This window comes from Heterocephalus glaber, unplaced genomic scaffold, assembly GCF_053883595.1.
Source record: "Heterocephalus glaber isolate CG9 unplaced genomic scaffold, H.glaber_assembly_v1.0 deba00001454, whole genome shotgun sequence".
Taxonomy (NCBI): domain Eukaryota; kingdom Metazoa; phylum Chordata; class Mammalia; order Rodentia; family Bathyergidae; genus Heterocephalus; species Heterocephalus glaber.
Window position 1 is genome coordinate 12,466,011 of NW_028258303.1, and position 20,923 is coordinate 12,486,933.

Sequence of the window (20,923 nt, forward strand, 5' to 3'; positions counted from 1 at the left end):
TCTGCAGGAACCCTGTCCCTGGACAGCATCTGGTTCCCTAGATGGACGCTCAATTCGCGGCAGCCACGCACCCCCAGAAAGGTAGGGGAGGCGGCGGGACAGGATGTGAGTGAAGAGCACGGGTCCCAGTCCACCCCTTTTATTGCACAGACGAAGCGTAGAGACGCAGGCAGCTGGGCGCAGCTCTCCTCCGTGTCCCTCCCCCTACGGCCACTGGAGCCCGGGCGGCGGCCGCGCCCCAGAGGCGGCGCGAGGGGCGGCCCCGGGGCGGGACCCCAGGAGGACGCCTGGTCCCGCACCCGGGCTGCGGCTGCGGGAGAGCCGGGAGCGAGGGCGCGGAAGAGGAGCAGGGTCTTCGCCCGGCGATCCCCAATCCGGACTCGGCCCGACCCGGGGCGGGTGGGTGTGTCCGCGCCATGGGAGCCGTCTGGTCCGCCCTACTGGTCGGCGGGGGGCTGGCGGGGGCACTGCTGGTGTGGCTGCTGCGGGGCGGCCCGGGCGACGCAGGCAAGGACGCCCCTCCCGGGGAGGCCGCGGACGCGAGAGGCGCCCCAGGTACGTCCCCGGCCCGGTTACGTCCCCACCTCCCGGGAGCCCCGGCATTGGCGCAGGAGGCGGAAGAGGGCCCGCTGGCGGTGTCGGGTGCCGTCACGGCTGCTGTTTGGCCAGGTCCTCCCGCGGAATGCACCCCTGGACCAACGTCTCCGCGCAGCCGTGCGCCCGGGCCTCCGGGAACTAGGGCTTTGGTTTATGGGCGTCCCAAAACTTTTTAATAAAACTTTTTGCAGGGCTGGGGCTCGAACTCAGACCACACGCATGCCACGGAAGCGCCGGGCCCGTGTTGAGGCTACACTCCACCCCGACACCCCTCTTCCGACCCACGTCCCCACCCTCGCTCCCCCGCCCCGCGCTGGAGTGGGTTTCGGAACGCGGAGCTGCGAGCGCCTCCTGCTCCCTGAACGCGGCCATCAGGCAGGCAGAGCTCAGCTTGGACTCCAGCCCGGGGCTGGGCGCTCGTCTGGGGTTCAGAGCTGTGCGCCCCCTACAGCAACAGCGCTGGGCAGCCTCATCCCCAGAAAGAGACTCACAAGGGCCCCTGCGCTGATGTGGTTTCAGCCTGGACATTTCCTGGCCGTTGGCCGAGCAGAGAGCGCCCTGTCGCCGAATCTCTCCCTCCCTCACCCTCCCTGGCAAGCTTCCCGTGCCTGGACAGCGGCTTCACGGTGGCAATGACATCTGTAGACTTTATTTTTAGTGGAGAGGTGATCATTTGTAGCCACGTTAAAATCTACCCTGTGCCTTTCCTGTGATTAGGGTGGAATGAGAAAGTTCATTGATCTCTTCTGTAGGCAGTCTCATGTTTCAGGTTCAAGAATTGGGAATTGAGAGTAATATTTGTTGATGTCTCACTTTCAACCCTACCATTAAAGAGAGGCCAAATGAAGCAAGACTTGCCCTCTCCCCATAGCTCTCACCTCAGTGATTGGTCTTGGAGATTTCCATCTTCCAGGGAGCTGCTGGAACTGTCAGCTGAAAGAAACAAAATCTCTAGGGAACTTGAATTTTGTATTTTGTATTTTGAAAAGCATTAAAAAACGTGTGTAGGTTGGGAGGGACGGGAATGCCTTTTGGTTTTTTTGGAGGAGGCCCTGATGCTTGTGGGACTGGCAAGGAGCAATGGGCACCCCCACCCCATGCACCCCAGCTCTTGGCCTTCACTTCCTCCCCTTGCTATTACCAAGCAAACACTACGAATTTGGGGGGTGATGTACAAGGCTCTCTTCCAATGTGTGGGGAGCCATACAGCCCCCTGCCCCGCAGCTGGACTTTTTTTGTTTTGTTTCTGTGCCGATGATTGAGCCCAGGGCCTCATGCTGAGTATGTGCTCTACCACAGGGCTACAGCCCCAGTCCTGAACAGCAGTTTTGGGCAAGAGGAGTCAAGGGCCTCGACTTGACTGCACACCAGCATTGCCCAGGCTGTGCGAGACCCAGGACAGGTTTACACTTCTGCCTTTACACTTGCCACTGTGCTTACATGTTTACCCTGGCACATGATGCTGCCGGATGTCTCTTTTATTGCTGGGTATACAGTACATGTGTGTTCTTAGAGCACAGTGCAGGGAATATATGAGCTACTTAAATATGTGCTTATTTCAATAGAGAGGGTCTTGGACTCCAGATAGATTCATAGGAAAGCCTTCAATGGTAATCTCTTAGCCTGACTTCTTTCTTCTTCTTCTTCTCCTCCTCCTCCTCCTCCTCCTCCTCCTCCTCCTCCTCCTTCTTTTTTTGGTACTGGGGATCAAACTCAGGATCTTGCACTTTCGAGGCAGGTGGCACCAGTGAGCTAAATCCCCAAGACTTCCTTCTTTTGTGAATTGCCTAACACTATTACATTTCCCTTTTATTTCTTAGAGCATCTTCAAGAAAGCAATGGACATTTGATTTCTGAGACCAAAGCAAGAGAAGCTTTAGGAAATGAAAGCCTTGAGTCTTGTGTGGGAGAATGGAGATTCCGAAAACAAGAGACCCCTGCTAAAGCGGCCACATGTTTTGCAGAGAAGCTACCATCCAGCAGCCCACACACCAACAGAACTAAGACAGGGAGCCAGGCACAGCTGGATGCTCAGGCCCCAGCCGGCCATGAGGACTGGGAAATGGTGTCTAGGCACTTGTCTTGGGGAGATGTGGGCTTGGGTGGCAACCTTGAGGCTCCTGGATTAAGCCTAAGCCAGGAAATGGACAACAAGAGCAATCTTATGGAAGCAAGAGGCTGGGAAGTGGATGGGAAAAGAAAAAGTGCAGCCGCAGTGTTTTCAGAGTCTGAGCAAGTTAGCATCAGGTTCCAGGTGCACTACCTCACAAACACAGATGTCCAGTTCATTGCGGTAACTGGAGACCACGAGAGTCTAGGCAGGTGGGACACTTATGTTCCCCTCCACCATCACAAGGACGGGGTGTGGTCTCATTCTGTCTTGCTGCCTGCAGATACAGTGATGGAGTGGAAGTTTGTGCTGGTGGAGAATGGGGGAGTTGCACGCTGGGAAGAAGGCAGCAATAGACTCCTGGCAACAGGGAGAGAGGATAAGGTGGTTCACGGGTGGTGGGGGATTCACTGATGGTCTACAGAGTGCTAGAGGCTGCAGCAGAAGGTGGAAGAGGCCAAGGCTGTAGAGCACACTAAATAATTTAAAATAAAGGCACTGTGACTCTGAATTTAGCCATCAGAGCTGCTGCAAATTTGCTAGTGGCTTTTGTGTAATGTGCAGAGATATCTGTGTATGCAGATAGTGCTTCCAGTGGGCTTGGACTTCTTCCTTTGCGGCACTGGTTGACTGACTTGTGCTCATGCATCATTACTTTTGGGTTTAGGCCATTGAGGAGTGATCTGGCTGAGCTTCAGGTCTGGACTCCAGCCAAGGAGCACACAAACTAACTAGCTGTACAGGTTCAAGCTGGAGCCTATAGGGGCTCCGTACTCTGATGGAGTGGAGCAAGCCTCATTAAAAACAGCTGAGGACTGTTTTGAAGCTGATGAAATAATGCTGGGCATGGTGGTGCACACCTGTCATCCCAGCTACTCTGTAGGCTGCAATGGGAAGATCTTGATCCACGGCAGCCTGGACAGTTCAGTGAGACCAGACCCCCCCCCCCGCACCGCCACTGCCACACACACCTCTCCCTTACCCCTGCCAAAAAAAAAGAAAAGAAAAAACAGCTGAAAAAGTACTTTTTCCTACATGCATATTTTACATTTAAAAATGTGAACCCCATATAAAATCATATGGATGAGAAAATACTGGGTCACTAGATGTGATTAGTGAGGATATGAACTAAAACTCTAAGACTCCCTGTGGTTTTTGTCTGGTTTTACCTGTCAGGTATGGGTCTGAGGGGAGCAAGTATGTTCTTGTCATAATGATCTAAGGCTGGTGTAGAAACAAGGTGCCTAATCAGAGTTGGTCGTCCAGGAAGTCAGCGTAGCAGCAGCCAGGGAGAAAGGGGATAGGAATGGGGGTGGGGGGTGGGCCAAGCAAGGTGGCCTTAAAGCTGCTTCCTAGAGACCGGGAGGTGCAGGTCCAGCCTGGCTTCAGGAGGGGTGCACCCAGTATTTCGCCAGAGCCCTTGAGGACATCTGTCACCACCCGCCCTCTCCCACCAGGTCACCACACATGGACACAGGGTATCATGGGTGACAAATTTGTACAGGACAGTGGTATAGAACTCTATCTTTGCTCTGAGAAGAAACACTTAGCTTTATATAAATGAACAAATAATAAAACCTGAATTTTAATATCTTTACTCAATGTCTGAATAGTCTAAATCTTAGTACTACAGTAGTCTAGATGTAAAATAAAACAATGATATTTTCTTTCACTAATGACAGGCACAAAGAAAAAGCAAACGTCAGGTTACAGATGAAGACTATGAAGAGTCTATTTTTCTCCTTCCTTTGGAGAAAGTGTTTATATTTCTTTTGAAACTTTACTTCTCACCTGTAGTCCTAGCACTTTGGAGACTTGAGGCAGGAGGATGAGTTTAAGGTCAGTCTGGGCTATGTGGCAAATTCCAGGCCAGCTTTACATAGTGAGACTCTGTCTCAAAAACCAAAAATACTTTTGCTTGGTGGGAAATCCAGCATGCCTATCCTTGAAAATGAATATTGTATGTTGAGATAACCTTTAGTAAGCATAGTATCTACTGGCAGAACAATGTATAATCTGGGTAAAATGGTCTTTGCTGAAGAGAACCCAGCCACAAACAGCATTAGGAAGTGCTTCATGGAACTGGGCAACAGTTTTTGCCCACAACACTGGTCTGTTAAATTTAGAGGTACTGCTGGGTGCTTCCTAATGACTTTGATGTTGCACAAAGAGCTCTTACAGCTAATGTGCAGAAGGACCAAGAATTTCTGTGAGACAATAAAAGATAAAACAATTTAAATAAAAATCTCTTTAGAATTGTATCCATAGTCATTTTGTCATTACCTGAAGTAAAAATCCATTACTAAAAATTATTGACTTAAGAGATACAGATTAATAAAACATATTTTAAAAGGTCATCATTTAAAGTCAGATGCGTTTCAAATGTCTGCTGTCCTGAGTGCAGCACAGGGCTTTCCTGGGGGCACACAGCCATCCCAGTCTGCCTCCTGGAAGACCACAGGCCGCTGTCTTTCTCGTGTGCCAGAGAGCAATGGGTGTTCCTGGTGTTTCCACCTTGCAGACAGTCTGTCCCCAGACTCTATTCTGCCTTGTGTCACTGCCCTCCCTGAGGACCCCCAGTCTCTTGCTTGCAGCCCATGGGAGGGAAATAATGTGAGAAAAACCTACAAATGCCAATTAGCGCTTTGGACCTGAGAGTGTGCCCAGGGGTGGGCCTGGGATGCAGAGATTCCAGCCAGGCAGCCTTTGCTGTGTTCCTTGGGGACAGCCCTGTGCCAGGGAGCAGGAGCACGTGTTATCTTGGTCAGCTGGCCTTCTGTCATGTTGGCCCTGATGTTTTGGCACAACTGAAACATTTCTGAATCTGGATTTCTTGTCTCATGTATTTGGTTCACATTCAAAATCCTCTAATTTATTAAAATCTAAGGCAGATTGAATTCAGTCTAAAAATTACCCATGCACTTGTAAAGATTAACAAAAATATTTTCCTTCTTAGTTATTAATATGTAAAAAGAGAGGGCCTGGGGATTTAGCTCAATGGCAACGCGCCTGCCTCACAAGTGCAAGGTCCTGAGTCCAATCCTCAGTACCGTGAAAAAAAAAATGTAAAAAGGGAATCTTCTAAGAGTTTTCACTGGGGGCCCATAACTTTTGTTATCTGATTACCTTCACTGATATTGCTAGAATAAACGGTGAGTTCAGGGTCACAGAAGGAAGCCCTGTCAGTAGGCTGGAATTTGTCTTTCTGTTGGGGCATTATACCATGACACTTCATGTGAAAGGGGCTTTTACTCTGGGATTATATTTTAAACTAGGAAAAATGACTATTTAGCAGAACCAGTAAACATAATAAAAATTATTAATTTAAAAAAAATTTTAATAATTATTATTTTTTTCCCCATTAACTTTATTGCTACATTTTACATATACGATACAGTTACATTCATCATTGGGATCTTGTACCATTACATGAGTCTCTTGGTTCTTAATTTTTTTCCCCTTCCTTTGGCCTCCTTTCACCCCCTCCACCCTTCCCTATTTGCAAAGACCTTGATTCCATTTTTTCCCTCTTCTCATATTTTTTCCTTTCCCTTTTTTCCTTTCCCCTACCCCTCCCAATTCCCCTGCTCTTTTAGACCTTTTCTTCCTGTTACCCAATATCAGTTATACATTTTTTAAATTACAATATTAAGATCTAGGAGACATTACCACAGATTTTACAGAATTTAAAAGGACACAGAAAGCATATTACAGAAATCTTTTTTGAAATAAATTTGACAACTTCTAAGAAGTAACTTAGAAGACAAATTAATGAAACAAACTCTGGAGGAAATATAAAATTTGAATAGCACCTATTAAAGAAAGTATATTCCTAGCTTGAAAAACCTACCTATATGACAACAGCAGGCTCATAAACATTTTAACTGATAAATTATATCAAACAGTTAAAGTAGATAAAAAAGAAGGAACACTTCTCCCCTCATTTTAGGAAATCAACATTGTGCTAATCCTAAAACTGGATAAAGACAATAGAAGAAAAAAGTATGAACATAGATAGAAATTTGTTTAACAAAATAAACTCTTAGAAGTCAGATCTGGCAGTATGTAGAAAGTGGTTTTGTTAAAGGGATGGCAGTGTTGGTTCAGCATTGGAAGATCCACCCCCAAAAGTCATCATTTTAACAGAGGAAAGGAAAAAGCCATATGATCCTGTCACTAGTTGGAGAAAGAGTATTGGACTAAATTCTACAGCTGTTCATGGTAAAAGGTATCAGGAGACTAGAAGTAGAACAGAACCTTCTCAACAGATCAAAGACATGTACTCCATACTTCCAGTGAGAATGCCTTATATGAATGGAGACAATACAATGCTTTCTCCCTAAAGTAGGGAACAAGGGCATATATGCCTACTCTTCATCTGTCCATTAGACTTTGAAACATAGGTCTAAACCAAAATAGTCTGGCAATAAAATGACACAACTAGGATAGGATTGGCAAGGTAGAAGCAAAATCTTTATATGTAGATGAAATGATCATCTACAGAGAAAATACTAAGAAATCTCTAGGAGCCCCTAGAACTTGTACTTGAATTTAGCAGGATTAGAAAACACAAGGCATATTTAAAAATTCAGGTCTGTGTATACTTGGTATAAATGAACTGGATATTGAAATTTTAAAGTTATGTAGGAGTACAAAGGAACCAGAAAAGCCAAAAACAAAAACAAAAACAGTGTTGGAAGATGTTTAGCACCCAATTTTAAGACTTCTTCTAAAGCTACAGTAATCAAGGCAGTGTTGGTGGAAGGAAAGACATATAGATCATTTGAATAAAACAGAGAATCTAGAAATAGAACCACACATATATGGTCCACTGAGTCTTGAAAGATCATTCAACATTAGTATTTTATAGAATGTAAACTCGACTCAAGAGCCGAGGAAGAGATAGTGTCTTCAGTAAATGGCACTAGAACACCTGGTATCCGCATACAAAAAATTAACATCAACCCTTTTTTTCCATACATGAAAATAACTTGAAGGGATCTATGAACCTAAATAAGAAAGCCTAAAAGTATAAAACTTTAAGAAGAAATTATAAGGGAAAATATTTAGCAGAACCAGTAAACATAATAAAAAATTATTAATTTTTAAAATTTTTAAATAATTATTAAAAAATTAATAATTATTATAATACATTGGAATTAGCAGCAATTAATGCTTTATACTATATGAATACTTTCAAATCCTGCTAGTACTGGTCAAAGTTTTAGTGTAAGAGTTTGTAATAGCTAAAGCTTGGAAACAGTCCAGTTGCCCATCAACTGGAGACCGGATAAAGAAGGTGTGGGTTTTTTCTTAATAAAATGGAGTACTACTCACCATAAAGAACAAGAAACTAGAGACATTTATAGCTAAATGGATGCACACTGAGGCCATACTCTTAAGTGAAATAAACAGGACACCAGTGTGTAAATACCAAATAGTTTCTCTGGTATGAGAAACTAAAAGTGTAAATAAGGATCAAAATGTATAACTGATAATGTGAAATAGAAAGAAAAGGTCTAAAGGAGGAGGGGAAGTGGGAGGGGTAGGAGAAAGGAAAGAAGAGAAAGGAAAAAATATGAGAAAAGGAAAAAATGGAAACAATGTCTTTGTAAATAGGGAGGGGTGGAGGAGGTGAAGGGAGGGCAGGGGAAGGCGGAAAAATAAGAACCAAGATACATCATGTAAAGGTACCAGATCCCAATGATGAATGTAACTGTACTGTATACCTAACGTACCAATAAACATAATAGAAAAAAAAAGTTTTTAGTGTGAAAGCATTCAGGGATAGTTTATTTCAAAACTCTCGAGACAGAGTTTACAGGACAGGGTATCTTTTATTAAATTTTCACATAAAAAGAAAAAAGTACACAGGGCACTAATTATAAGTAACATCACAATGGATAAGGCATCATCCCTCTGTAAAGACAGGCAAGTGAGGTGTCACTTTAGTAACATTTTTTCCTGGTCCTTCACCTTCTGTATCCTCTTTTCTTGATTTCTGATCATCAAAGACATTGCTGAAAATGTTGATGAAATAAAGTCAGAATAGCAAAATTCTATTATGCGGTTCTTAAATGATCTGCTTGTTAGAATAGAATAAATACATTTTAAACTCAAGAAGTTCTTAAACATTAGTGTGGTGCATATATATATTTATTTAGTTTTTATTATTTTTTTTTGGTACAAGGGATCAAACTCGTCTGGCATATTTTTAAAAAGATTGGTGTTAGGGAACATATGTAAGAGTAAACATTTACTTTTCAGTTGTTCAAACATGCAGGATAAGATCAGATGAAGGTAATTATTATAAAAGAATACATAATTCTAACACTTCAGGAGGGTACAAAGAGAGAGAAAAGTCAGTCTTTGTCTCCGCTCCCTTGTCTGCTGGGACAGAGGTCATTCTGTAGAGAGTTTGATGAATTTCTGCACACACGTGAGAAAGGTAGTCTTTTCTGTTAAAGGGAATATTTAAGATAACTCTTTTATACAAATCTCTATTTTTGTAAAATGTACACGTGCTTGTTTCATCATTCCTTAGCAAGACAATTTAAAGACAAAGGGGCACGCCCCAGTCCACCGGCCGTAAATTTTTGTATCCAACAAAGAGATTCCTGAGTCACAGACTCTGTTCTATGGCACCGGCACCGTAAGAACTGGCCAATCGGGTTAGACTGTAAGGCTACACTCTCACCACAGGCACGGCCTGGTGCATCAGGGAATAAAACCCCAGCAGACTACTTATGTGTGCTGGCTGGCTTTGTATAGCATAACGACACACCCTTCTGTAGAAGTAAAGCCTTGCCGAAAATCTTTTCAAAAGTCTGGTTTATTTTGTATTGTTTGTGACATTGGAAAATTTATGTCCAACACGCACAAGTTTTCTTCTTTACACAAATGCAGGTATGTGTAGTTTACTTTTTTCACTTAACTAGATATCAACATCTTTCTCATGTTTTATTCTGATTGTGCAATATTTCATTGCACAAATACACCTTTAAAAATTTATTTACTAATAATTATTTATTAAATAAATTTTTGTTGGTTTTTTTTTTTTGGTGCCAGGGATCGAACTCGGGTCCTTGCGCTTGCGCAGCAGGTGGCAAAACCACTGAGCTAAATCCCCAACCCTATGAAATAAATTTTTTAAAGGCTGATTTCTTATTTTTTTAATAGATAATGCTATGGTAAATACTTTTTATATAGACTTCTGTGTTTTTTACTATCATTTCTTGTAAAATAAATTGCTAAGACTGGAATTTCTAACTCAAAGAGTCCACTTACTTTGGTGCAGTGTTTTTGTTTTTTCTGATGCTGAGGATCAAGCCCAGGGTCCTGCATGTGCTGGGTGAATGCTTTGTCACTGCAATATACCCCAAGCCCTGTACTTTACATTTTGATAAATGTTTCTGAAATTTTTTCCAAAAATGTTTGTTCGTAATTTCCATAGAACATCCCACCCAGGGATTGCATCCAATACAAAAGTACTTACACATTTTAAGCAAATATAACATGTCTTCCATTTGGATTATTAGAGAATGGCACTGATCAGATAACTCAGAAATACAAGTCAAAGTGTGAATTAAAAATAGGGCTAATGAAATAATGCATCTTCCTTAAAGAGTAAAAACCACCTCACAATAAACTAAAGATGAAACTTTTATCTTAATGTTTACATACACAGGGAGCTGGTGCTATCAGAAAGGATTTGGAATTTTCTGAATAAAAACATGATACTGTATAACCTCAGTGCACTAAGAAAATGTGAATTTTGGAGTCAGAAATTATAGGAGTCAAGCCCCAGCTCTACTACTCATTGTGTGACACAGAACTCTGATACTGCTCTTCCCTCAGTTTCCTCATTTTCATATGACAATAACAGCAGCACCCACCTCCCAGAGTTACTGTGAGGACAACAGGGAGAAAATCACAGGGCCTGGCATGCAAGAAGTACTCAGTAAATGCTTGCAGTAACTATTATTAGCAATAAGACTAAATTTATTTTATAAGTATTTATTCTTTAAAAAATATCACCTAGCAACTCACATTCTCTAGGGATGGAAAGGTAGAATAACAGATGTACTCCAATATCAGTCTCTCTGAAAAAGACTTCCAGATTGAAGAATTTATGTCAGAAAAGGAGGAAATACAATAGCTCTCCCATATTCATGGCCCTCAGAACTTAAGCCAAAGGGCTGGCCGTCACTGCAGATTCTAACAGCTTCCATGCAAATGGCTTTAGTATTTTTAGAAGTGGCTTATCTTTCTATTTTGTGATTCACTGGGTGGCATAGTCTCTTATGCCACTATGTTCATTTACATTCCATGTCAGCTAAATACCGTTATTTTGTTTTTTTGGCTATGGACTATAATTCTATCTTGGCAACCATCATACAGATGCTTGTCTACAGAGAAAACAGGGACAAGAAAGTGTGTGTGGGCAAGTTGCACATGAAAAAGCAACCCTAGTTGAGGGCTGGCTGGCAGGATTATTGCCCTGTTAGAGGAGGGTAGGGCTACCAGGACCTGCCCAGGGTCCAGGGTCCGACAATTAAACCAGGGCCTGGTCATGCACTAGGGTTTGAACCCTCATGTTTTGAGTAAGGTTTCTGAATTGCAGATTCAGTGGCTTCTGAGTGGGACAATAGACAGAAGGCTTAACCTGAAGGGAAGGGAAGTATTATAAACAAAAAGTCCCCTCCAAAAATGCACTGTACCTTGGTTCTTCAGCTGCAAATCTTCTACCAGGGTTTGCAAGCTTTCCAGTCTGTTCTGAAGTTTCCTGCATGTTTTCCCTGTTGTTTCTACTGGCAGAGACTGTGAATCTATTAGAAAATTGCTTAGATGTGATATTAAAAGTCTATTTGATATTTTTTAGAAATTTTCTAATTACAGATTAAAGAACTATTCCTTTAAAATAAAGAACTTCAAACTTTTAAAATGAAGAAAAAAGTTTCCTGTCTAAATATTGCACCACTAGCCTAGCTGATTTTGTTTCAAAACAATTTGATTTACTATTATTTAACTATGGAGTAACAAATGGACAGGGGAGAAGAGTACTTCCAGTCTGACTCCACTGAGCAGTGGTCGGTGTTCACACCAAACCTAAGGACTTCTGGATGCACAGGGTGTAGGAGAACAAGATCTAACTCGGACACTAGCACCACTTTGGAACGTGTGAGGCCTGTGCCAGTCATGTCACCTGAATAAGGATGGTATTATGTGATGGAAGAGTGTTGTATGGATGCTCAGTTGGCCTCAGGGGACCTACAATAAGGCAGTAGCAACTTAAGAGGGCCAAGGCATGAAAATATTTGCCAATAAGTATGAAAAGTTTTGTCAATCTCTAAAAACACTTTAATTCGATGAGCTGAAGATTTCAATTAGTTTTTATTTTGTGCTGCTGGGGATTGAACACTCAGGGACTTACACGTGCTAAGTGAGCTATATCCCCAGTACTTGAAGATTTTCATTTGATCTTAACCCCTGAATAGCTGTATAATCTTGACAAAATTTTTTGTTGGCTCATTTTCCTATCAAATACCACTTTTCATTATAGATATTAAAAGGGCCAAAGATTTAGTTCACTGGCAACGTGCCTGCCTGGCAAGTGCAAGGTCCTGAGTTTGATCCCCAGTACCAGAAAAAAAAATTCCTACTCATTATAGTTACTAATATTAAAAGCAATTATATAGGAACTATTTTAATTCAAGAGGAGAAACAATTTCTTAGACAGAGTTTTCACATGAATGGTTTAAAATGTTTTATGAGTATCTGATGATGGGGAGCAACAGGCCATGTTCTTATGTAACACAAGTTTTATACCAAGGAGACAAGCAGCATAGTCTACTGCTGCATGACCACTGCCCTATGAGGTAAATGATTTGATACTTTAATTTTTTTTTTTTTTTGTACCGAGGATAGAACTTGGGTCCTTACACTTGCAAGGCAGGTGGTAGAACCACTGAGCTAAATCCCCGGCCCGATACTTTAAATTTTTAAAAATACTAAATGAAAAGCTTTGAGACATAAGAGAAGAAAAAACAATGCAAAAAGTTCAAAAAAAACCCACTAAAAATGTGATTAAATTCTGATTTTCTTTCTTTCTTTCTTTCTTTCTTTTTTTTTTTTTTTTAGCTCATAGCTTATCCTTTAAAACCAGAATGGTCAAGTGAAGTGAATAAAAGTACAGATTCGTATTTTCACTATAAAAAATGAAATCAAAAGTACACATTAGAGGGCCAGGGATTTAGCTCAGTGGTTCTGCTGCCTGCCTCAAAAGCACAAGGACCCAAGTTCTATCCCCAGTACCAAAAAAAAAAAAAAGAACAAAAAGTACACATTAGGAATTGAACTGTTTTTCTTCTTTGTAGAGATGAGATTTATTTCTAGGTTGGTAATGGTCTACCAAACACTGTGCCAAGTCAGAGCTGACAGGTGACCAGTAGAGGGTCCACTGCCCCCACTCATGCTAAGTCGGACAGGGAGCACCATGTTGGCAGCAGAGGTCTGGACAGGAAGAAGAAATTGCAGTCTGTACCTATTCCACCAGAAACCCAACAGAGTGGCTTGTACAGAAAAGATTTAAGCAAGCGTGCAGAAACACTCTTAACATGCTCCAACAGCAGTATAGCATTAGTTTACTACAATAGAAAGATAGCTTTAGTCTATCTGCAGCACATGTATCCACAGCAATGTAGAAAGCACTTTTGCCTCCACAGCACTGACAACTACAGAGCACACAGCATATAATACTTTGATCTTTAAGTGGGTAGTCATGGAAGTTCCAAGATCATATCCACTAGGTTAGCATGAGTATTCATCTATAAAATATTTTCTTGAAAAGAATGTTTAAAAAGAGACTTTTAGAAACAGGGAGACTACATCAGGAACAGCAGAAGACGATGTTACAAGGACTGCAGATGTGAGACAGGATTGGAGTTTTGTTTTTTGGGGGGGTACCGGGGATCAAACTCTGGTCCTTGCGCTTGCACAGCAGGCAGCTAAACCACTGAGCTAAATCCCCAGCCCAGGATTGGAGTTTTACTGGGGCTTTCAGATAAAGGGCATCTCTTTTGGTCACTTCCTCCAGCCAGGACAGGGGTCATAGGAGATTCTGAGATCTCAGGCTGGGCGGCTAGCTCAGGAAAGTGCCTCCGTGGATTAATACTCCCTAACAAAAACCCCACTGAGGCTTAAGGTTTGAAACCCTGACCTATGTAAAAAAGAGCTATGAATACACAAAAGGACTCATGCAAAGTCTGAAACCCTGACCTATGTAAAAAAGAGCTATGAATACACAAAGGACAGAGGGTTGGTGACAGTGGGCTCCTGCACACTGCTGACAGCCACATTGGCATGCCCACTCGGGAAGCTAGGGATGGCTGGCATGGGGTTGCTCTAGAGCCTGACTCAGAAGCACCTGAGTGAGGTGTCCACAGGAGAGAAGCACTAGGGTTACTGAATACAGGAAGGTGATTGGGGAGAAACAGGGCTAGGAGGACCAGGTCATGTTTTTTTTTGGTACTGGGGATTGAACTCGGGTCCTTGCACTTTTGAGGCAGGCGCCGGAACCACTGAGCTAAATCGCTGGCCCGGGTCATGTTTTTGACGCACCAATACTAAACATGAATGAAGGGCTGCAGTACTCAGGATGCACTCTTCGGCTGTCATCAGCTGAAGTCTCTGAGCTGTTTAGCTGGTGACATCCAGAATGATCCCATTCATTACCTAGTGCCATAGACTGCTCTGGCAAGCTGGCATTGTAGATGATTTGCACAACAATGTCACTACCAAGCCACTGCTTAAATCCAGACCCCGGCCTTCCTTTTCTGCTCTGTAGTCCAGAAACATTTATTTAAAAGCCAGAAAATCTGTAACTGTGAGCAGCATATCAAAGATGTCACCAGCCACTTCATCTTTGTGGTGCTGTAACGTTGTCGCAAAGGCCACCATGCTGAACCCTGGGATCTGCTCCAACAGCTGTTCCTCAATGTACTTTTCCACTAGAGAAATATATTCGTTAAAAATGGGTGTGTAGGTGAGTTTATTCTCCTCTGTTTCTTCAAACTCCTGGCAGTACTTGTCCATGAAATTTCTCTGTAGTAACTGGAACTCATCGTCCATGATAATGTCCTCTAAATATCCAACCACACATCAAATTCTGCATCCGAGGCAGAGGAGAAGGACAGAGCCAAGTTCTCCTCCTCCAGGCGTCCATCGTCGCAGAGCCGCATCTACCTGAGCGGGCGCGCGGGCTCCTTGGCCTCTTACCACGCCCGCGGCCCGGGCTCACCCTCAGATCTATTTCGCGGAGCCCTCACCCCCATCCAGGGTACGGTGGCCAGCCAGCGTGGGGAGGCCTCGCCGCCCAGCCAGCTCAGCACCTCCGTGCGAGGCCAGGCTCGGGCGCCCTTGCCGGACCAGACCACTCTGGGAGCGCCGCTGCCCCTGATTTTCATTTTTTAGGATCTAGAAACGTGCACAGCATAGAATTTCAAAAGACTAAGAACCAACTCGACAGCGATGCAACAGCTCATCTGGTTTCTCCTCATCAATGGGACGAGCCCCAAGGCACTGCTGTGACCTGTTCACAGTCACACACGAGGAGAAACACTTCAACTTCCATTTAATACCAATGTGTTTATCAGGCACTTCTTGTAAATCTAGTAATTTTTCCACTTGTCTTATCAAATAACACATAAACTTAAGATTTTAAAAATGAAGCCAGGCACAGTGGTTCACACCTGTAATCCTAGCACTGAGGGAGGCTGAGGTAAGAGGAACTCAAGTTCAAGTCCAGCATAGTGAGACCAACTTAGTGAGACCCTTGTCAAAATAAAAATAAAATTTACAAGCGATATAGCTTAGTGTTAGAGTAGCTCTGGGTCCCATCCCCAGTGTCCTCCCCCACAAAATTAAAAATGAGAAATTTGACAAGCTTGTATAATAGACATTATCACTTAGAAAAGCAGAGACTGAAGGACAGCATGTTGGAAAGAATGTAAATAAGACAGCAAAGTCACTCATGGTATGTAAAAGACCTACAGTCTTATAAAAGAGGAAAAAAGTTTCTTATTCATGTCAGAGAAAAATAGAACCTTTATATCTAATTCCTACATTTTACATATGTGTACCCTGAACTATTTTATTTAAACAAGACTGCATAAGTTACCTAGCAGTGATTAGAGCTTGCATATGAGAACAGCACACATAATCTTAGTGAGCATGGAAAAGAATTTACAAGTTAGCAGAGTAAGGCCTCAATCTGTCCCATCAGTGGCATCAGGTGGAATCTTACCTTTAGCAGAATCGGGTGAGGGAATGGTTTTGGTGGATCCGTACTGTGGTGAGGAACCTACTGAATCTTCAGCCAAACTCGTGAGCAGTGAGTGCACTGGAGACTTCTTAGGGGAAGTGAATGATCGGGAAGCTGAATTTTTCACAGATGGGCTTGCTACAATTTTGCAAGAACAAGAGTAAAAGACAGAATTAATTAACAATAGTAAACTGCATCTCTGAAGAAGTCAACTTTGATGATGTTTCCAGTGATGGGGCTGGGGGGAGAGGGTTATGTTTGGTAAACACACAGTTTCCGGTTGGAACTGAAAGGTCTGTGCCTTCACAAGGGCTGAGCCTCTGAGGCAGGTGGACAGGAGCTTGACTTGCCTGGCGGGATCCTGGGCTCCAGCTCCAAATCACAACTCCTGGTCTGATTAAATTCATCTGGGACTGCTGATGAGCTCAGCTATCTACCAAAAGCAAGTATCAATACTCTCTGGAAGAAGGTAACCTGATTCTCAGCCTCAAATCATCTGTAAAATTTTTGCCATATACTGTAAAGTGCTAGACAATAAAAATACCAGGGATATCAAGAAGACAAGATGACATGGAACAAAACCAAGATAAAAATGTATAGATAATGGGCCGGGGATTTAGCTCAGTGGTTTTGCTGCCTGCTGCGCAAGCGCAAGGACCCGGTTCAATCCCCAGTACCAAAAACAAAACAAAACAAAAATGTATAGATAATAGGTACAGATCTACGAGGTCCACAGGCTAGAGATTACAAGCACAGATTTCCATAGTTTTAGAGGTTTTTCTCCAAACCCCAGATGGGTTCTACTTATATAAAGAAATTATATTTGGATATATCAATAAGAACCGCTAAGACAAACAAGCAAACAAAAGACAAGACAATCTTAAAGCTGCCGGAAGGGGTGGGCAGATGGGAGGGTTGAGGAAGCATATAACATTTAAACCAGCAGCAATTAAACCTACAGGTGACTTCTTAGGAGAGATAATGGAAGCCAAAAAACAATGTAATGATATACTTGAGGTAGAGGAAAAATGTCACCATAGAATTCTATGCTCAGCAAAAATTTTTTTCAAAAATGAGGATAAAATATACACAATTTCAGAAACTGAGATAATTTATTACCAGTAGGCAAAGAAAACATTAAAGGCATAAGTAAATTATACTAGTTAAAAAATATAGTCATAGGTATATCTAAATAAATGATGACTGTACACAACAATACAGACAATCTATTGTGATTATATCTGTAATTAAAATATGTGACAACTACATGAAAATTAGGAGGATAGTGAATGGAGTCAGTGGGTTCTAAGGTACTCACAATATATGAGAAAAAGTAAAAAGCACTCATTCATGTTAATCCAAAGAGACAAGGATAACGAATATTCTTTTGTCCTAAGTAATCATTAAAATAATAGGCAAAAATATAATTGAAATAAACTTAAGGAAATCAACTTTATGTAAATGCTCTTTTTTAAAATATTAGTTTCTAAGATTTCACCCAAGTCAAAGATGATTAAAAAATTAAGAATTTGTATTTATTGTATTTAAGACTATTATGTTTTCATTTTAGATATATTAACACTTCTACAAAAAAAGAAAAGATTTGGGAACTTATCTTCCTTCCATCTCTTTTCAATTACAGTTCAAGTTTCCCTATTTACATTATTTTTGTTTTTGTGTTTTGAGACAGGGTCTCACTATGTAGTCTAGGCTGGCTTCGAACTCACCATGATCCTTCTTCCTCAGCCTCCCCAGAGCTGGGATTACAAGTGTGTGCCACCATGCCTAGCCCTATTTACATTATTACTGTCCAGATTTATAACTGTTTTTGTTGAATAACTGTTATTTTCAGGTTCAGTCTTTTCCAATTATTTTGTTCTGTTCCATAGGAAAATCGATTGTGTGTCTGTTGGTTTTCCTTTGCTTACTAAATTTAACACATCCTGAAATTTTTTTCCTTCCTGGTTTAAAAAATGCCTTTTGTGTAATTTTCTCTATGGCTATGATTTCAGTCAGTCCTGTTCCATCTTATCTTTTCCCTCCCTCCCTTCCACTTTTCTCTTTTTGGGGAGTGATGGTGGTACTCAAGAGTGAACCCAGGGCTTTCACAATGAGCTACATCATAGCCTTTTTAAAAAACACAAACTGATACAGGGTCTTGCTAAGTTGCTTAGTTGCCCAAAGATGTGGGCTTAAAGTTGTGATCCTCCTGCTTCAGCCTCTTAGTGTGCTGGAATCACAGGTGTGAGCTACTTTGCCTGCAGGAGCTTGTTTTTATACAGATGATCTCATCTATAATTCCTTGGAAATGATAAAGACAAACATTTGTCTCAGTTCTTCTCCTTTTCCTTTCAGCCATTCAACTAGTATTTGTTGAGGACCTGCTTTGTGTTCGGAAGGCTCTAGGTACATGAGCTGTATCAGGGAAGCAGACAGTTGAAGGCTGGTGACCCAATGAATGCTGTAAACTGCTAAGTTACATAGTATGTTAGATGATTTCAAAGGAAAAGGTAAGAGGGGACTGCAAGTGTGGACAGTCTGTGATTTTAAAATAAGGTGGTCAGAGCCAAGTCTCATAGGGATCTGTGAGTGGGATCTGAGCAAAGCTCTAAAGGAGGTGAGGGGTTGCTTTGCAGGGAGCACAGTGCGTGCCCATGTGCACATGGAGCTCTGGAGCCACTGGAGGGAAGCGGCTGGGCAGCTCAGGAAGAGTTCAAGGATGGACAAACCAGATGAATGGAGAAAGCAGTAGCAGGAAACAAGCCCAGACAGTTAATGGGGACTCTCAGGCTATGTCAGGACCTTGGCCTTCACACTCATGGGAACGGGGACACTGCAGGGTTCTGTGTCTTCATTGAAAACTCACCTGTAGAAGGGAATGTGAAGCAACTAGATGGATCTTCCAGTTCTGCATGTAACAGAACTGGCTCCCTGAAACATAAGAATGATAATGTGAGCTTTCTGGTTTGCACAAAGCATGAAGAGCTATGGACAGAAGCAAGCTACCTGGCACATGTGAAGGCTGAGATCATACGATCAGGGTGGCGAGCATGACTCTGCTCCGCACAAGTCCTAAAACACACACAAGGGAGATGCTAAGTTGCTTTATCTTACTACTTTCAGTACCTATGAACATTCTGCAGGATGAAAGGAATCATATACAATCTTGGTTAGAAAATTCATTTCTGTGTAATAATAGTTATACACCCAAATCTCTTTTTTGATGGATTCTAAGAAGAACAATCCTGCCCCCCTCCCTCTACCAGGGATCAAACTCAGGACCTTGCACTTGCAAGGCAGGAGGCATGGCACCACTGAGCTAAATCCCCAGCTAAGAAGAACAATCTTAATGACTCATTTTAAAACAAAGAAACCTAAGACAATAATAACAACAAAATTCTCTTAGCATTAGCAGTATGTTTATAAAACTTTAAAGCTTAGGCCCTGGAAGCGATCTCCATGGTAGAGGTAGTGCTGGCTAGCGCGTCAGGAAGAGCCCAAAAGATTAGATTGTAAAAAAAGAAGATAGGAGCCATGCTTCTTCGAAGACCTTTATTACAGGTGATTCGTCAGTTTGTAAGACATGAGTCTGAAGTAGCCAGCAGTTTTGTGCTTGAAAGATCTCTAAATCGGGTACAGTTGCTTGGGCGAGTGGGTCAGGACCCTGTCATGAGACAGGTGGAAGGAAAAAATCCAGTCACCATATTTTCTCTAGCAACAAATGAGATGTGGCGATCAGGGGACAGTGAAGCATACCAAATAGGTGATGTCAGTCAAAAGACGACATGGCACCAAATATTAATGTTTTGGCCAGGCCTTAGAGATGTAGCATATCAGTATGTGAAAAGGGGTGTTGAGTTTTCGTGGAAGGGAAAATAGACTATGGTGAATACATGGATAAAAATAATGTGAGGTGACAAGCAACAACAATCATAGCTGATAACATTATCTTTTTGAGTGACCAGACAAAAGGAAAAGAATGAATGGATGATTCTTTTGACATTGTTTGGTACAGTCTCATTTTCAAATCATGTATAATCTTTATAGTTTTAAGGACAAGAATTAAAATGATATTTTATTTAAAAAACCAACTTTAAAGCTTAATTAAGTCAACAAACTGAAATAAAACACAGGTCTCTGTGGGTTATCAGTCAGAGATACTCTGATAGTTTTCAAGGTAGTTCTGTTTCAGAGGGTTGTGAGGTTAAAGTTACTTGCATTGCAATACTAAGATTGTGTGTGTGTGTGTGTGTGTGTGTGTGTGTTACTCGTGATTGACCCCAGGGACTTCAAACTGAGCTACATCCCTGGCTCTTTTTAAAAATATTTTTTTATTTTATTTTGAGAGAGGTTCTTGCTAAGCCGTTAAGTTACCCAGGCTGGGCTGGAGCTTGTGATCCCTCTGCCTCAGACTCCCAGAGTGCTGGTGTTGGGTCAGAAGAAAGTCCTGGGGAAGATTAAAAGACCCTAGCCCTTTTTAGAGAGTAGAAAATACAGGCTCTGAGCAGCAAGTAGTTTTCAAGCAGCTTTGTGCTTCAGAGCTGAGTCTGTGTTTCTGACCCCTGCCTCTGTGCAGGCAACACTGCCCCTCCTAGCGCAGGCTGCCATGCCTACCCCATTCTCTATCATCCCACAAGACCAAACTCCTACAACAAGCCCAATATCCAATCAGCAAACAAAGGGGTAAAGACAAGACCCCTACTTATTCCCCATCCTAAGGCAGAGGGAGGAATGTAAGGACTGGGAAGGGGAGGTAGGAAGAAATGTAGGGGATGGCTAAGGTGGTGTGGATGATGGCTATAAAAATGACCACCTGGTTACTGGAAATTGCCCTTTGTGAACCCTTACAGGTATAGAAGTTATTCTTAGAGACCTGGTTTTGTATACTGGAGACC

At 42.4% G+C, this 20,923-nt stretch overlaps 2 protein-coding genes and 2 pseudogenes across 10 annotated transcripts in view; 2 read left to right on the plus strand and 2 right to left on the minus strand.

The window, feature by feature from the left end:
* The first annotated feature begins 259 nt into the window (after positions 1 to 259).
* On the plus strand, positions 260 to 4,968 carry Stbd1 (starch binding domain 1). Its single transcript, XM_004848033.3, has 2 exons — positions 260 to 555; positions 2,418 to 4,968. The coding sequence occupies exons 1-2, from the start codon at positions 417 to 419 to the stop codon at positions 3,119 to 3,121; spliced, it is 843 nt and encodes a 280-aa protein (XP_004848090.1). The 5' UTR covers positions 260 to 416; the 3' UTR covers positions 3,122 to 4,968.
* A 2,951-nt stretch (positions 4,969 to 7,919) lies between these two features.
* The window catches only part of Ccdc158 (coiled-coil domain containing 158), a 77,242-nt gene continuing 64,238 nt past the window's right edge, over positions 7,920 to 20,923 (minus strand). Inside the window, exons 21-25 of one of the 9 annotated variants that reach the window (XM_021261027.2) lie at positions 19,035 to 19,100; positions 18,895 to 18,959; positions 16,011 to 16,166; positions 11,428 to 11,517; positions 7,920 to 8,727 (exon numbers count right to left, since the gene is read on the minus strand). In XM_021261027.2, coding sequence (XP_021116686.2) covers positions 8,651 to 8,727; positions 11,428 to 11,517; positions 16,011 to 16,166; positions 18,895 to 18,959; positions 19,035 to 19,100 — 454 coding nt within the window. In that variant the 3' untranslated portion in view covers positions 7,920 to 8,650. Of the gene's footprint in view, positions 8,728 to 11,427; positions 11,536 to 16,010; positions 16,167 to 18,894; positions 18,960 to 19,034; positions 19,101 to 20,923 lie in introns of those variants that run through there. The other 8 variants (XM_087215859.1, XM_087215862.1, XM_021261028.2 and 5 more) reach the window with 8 other exon arrangements.
* LOC110349956 (ADP-ribosylation factor-like protein 2-binding protein pseudogene) lies at positions 13,471 to 16,001 on the minus strand (annotated as a pseudogene).
* LOC101714382 (single-stranded DNA-binding protein, mitochondrial pseudogene) lies at positions 19,476 to 20,026 on the plus strand (annotated as a pseudogene).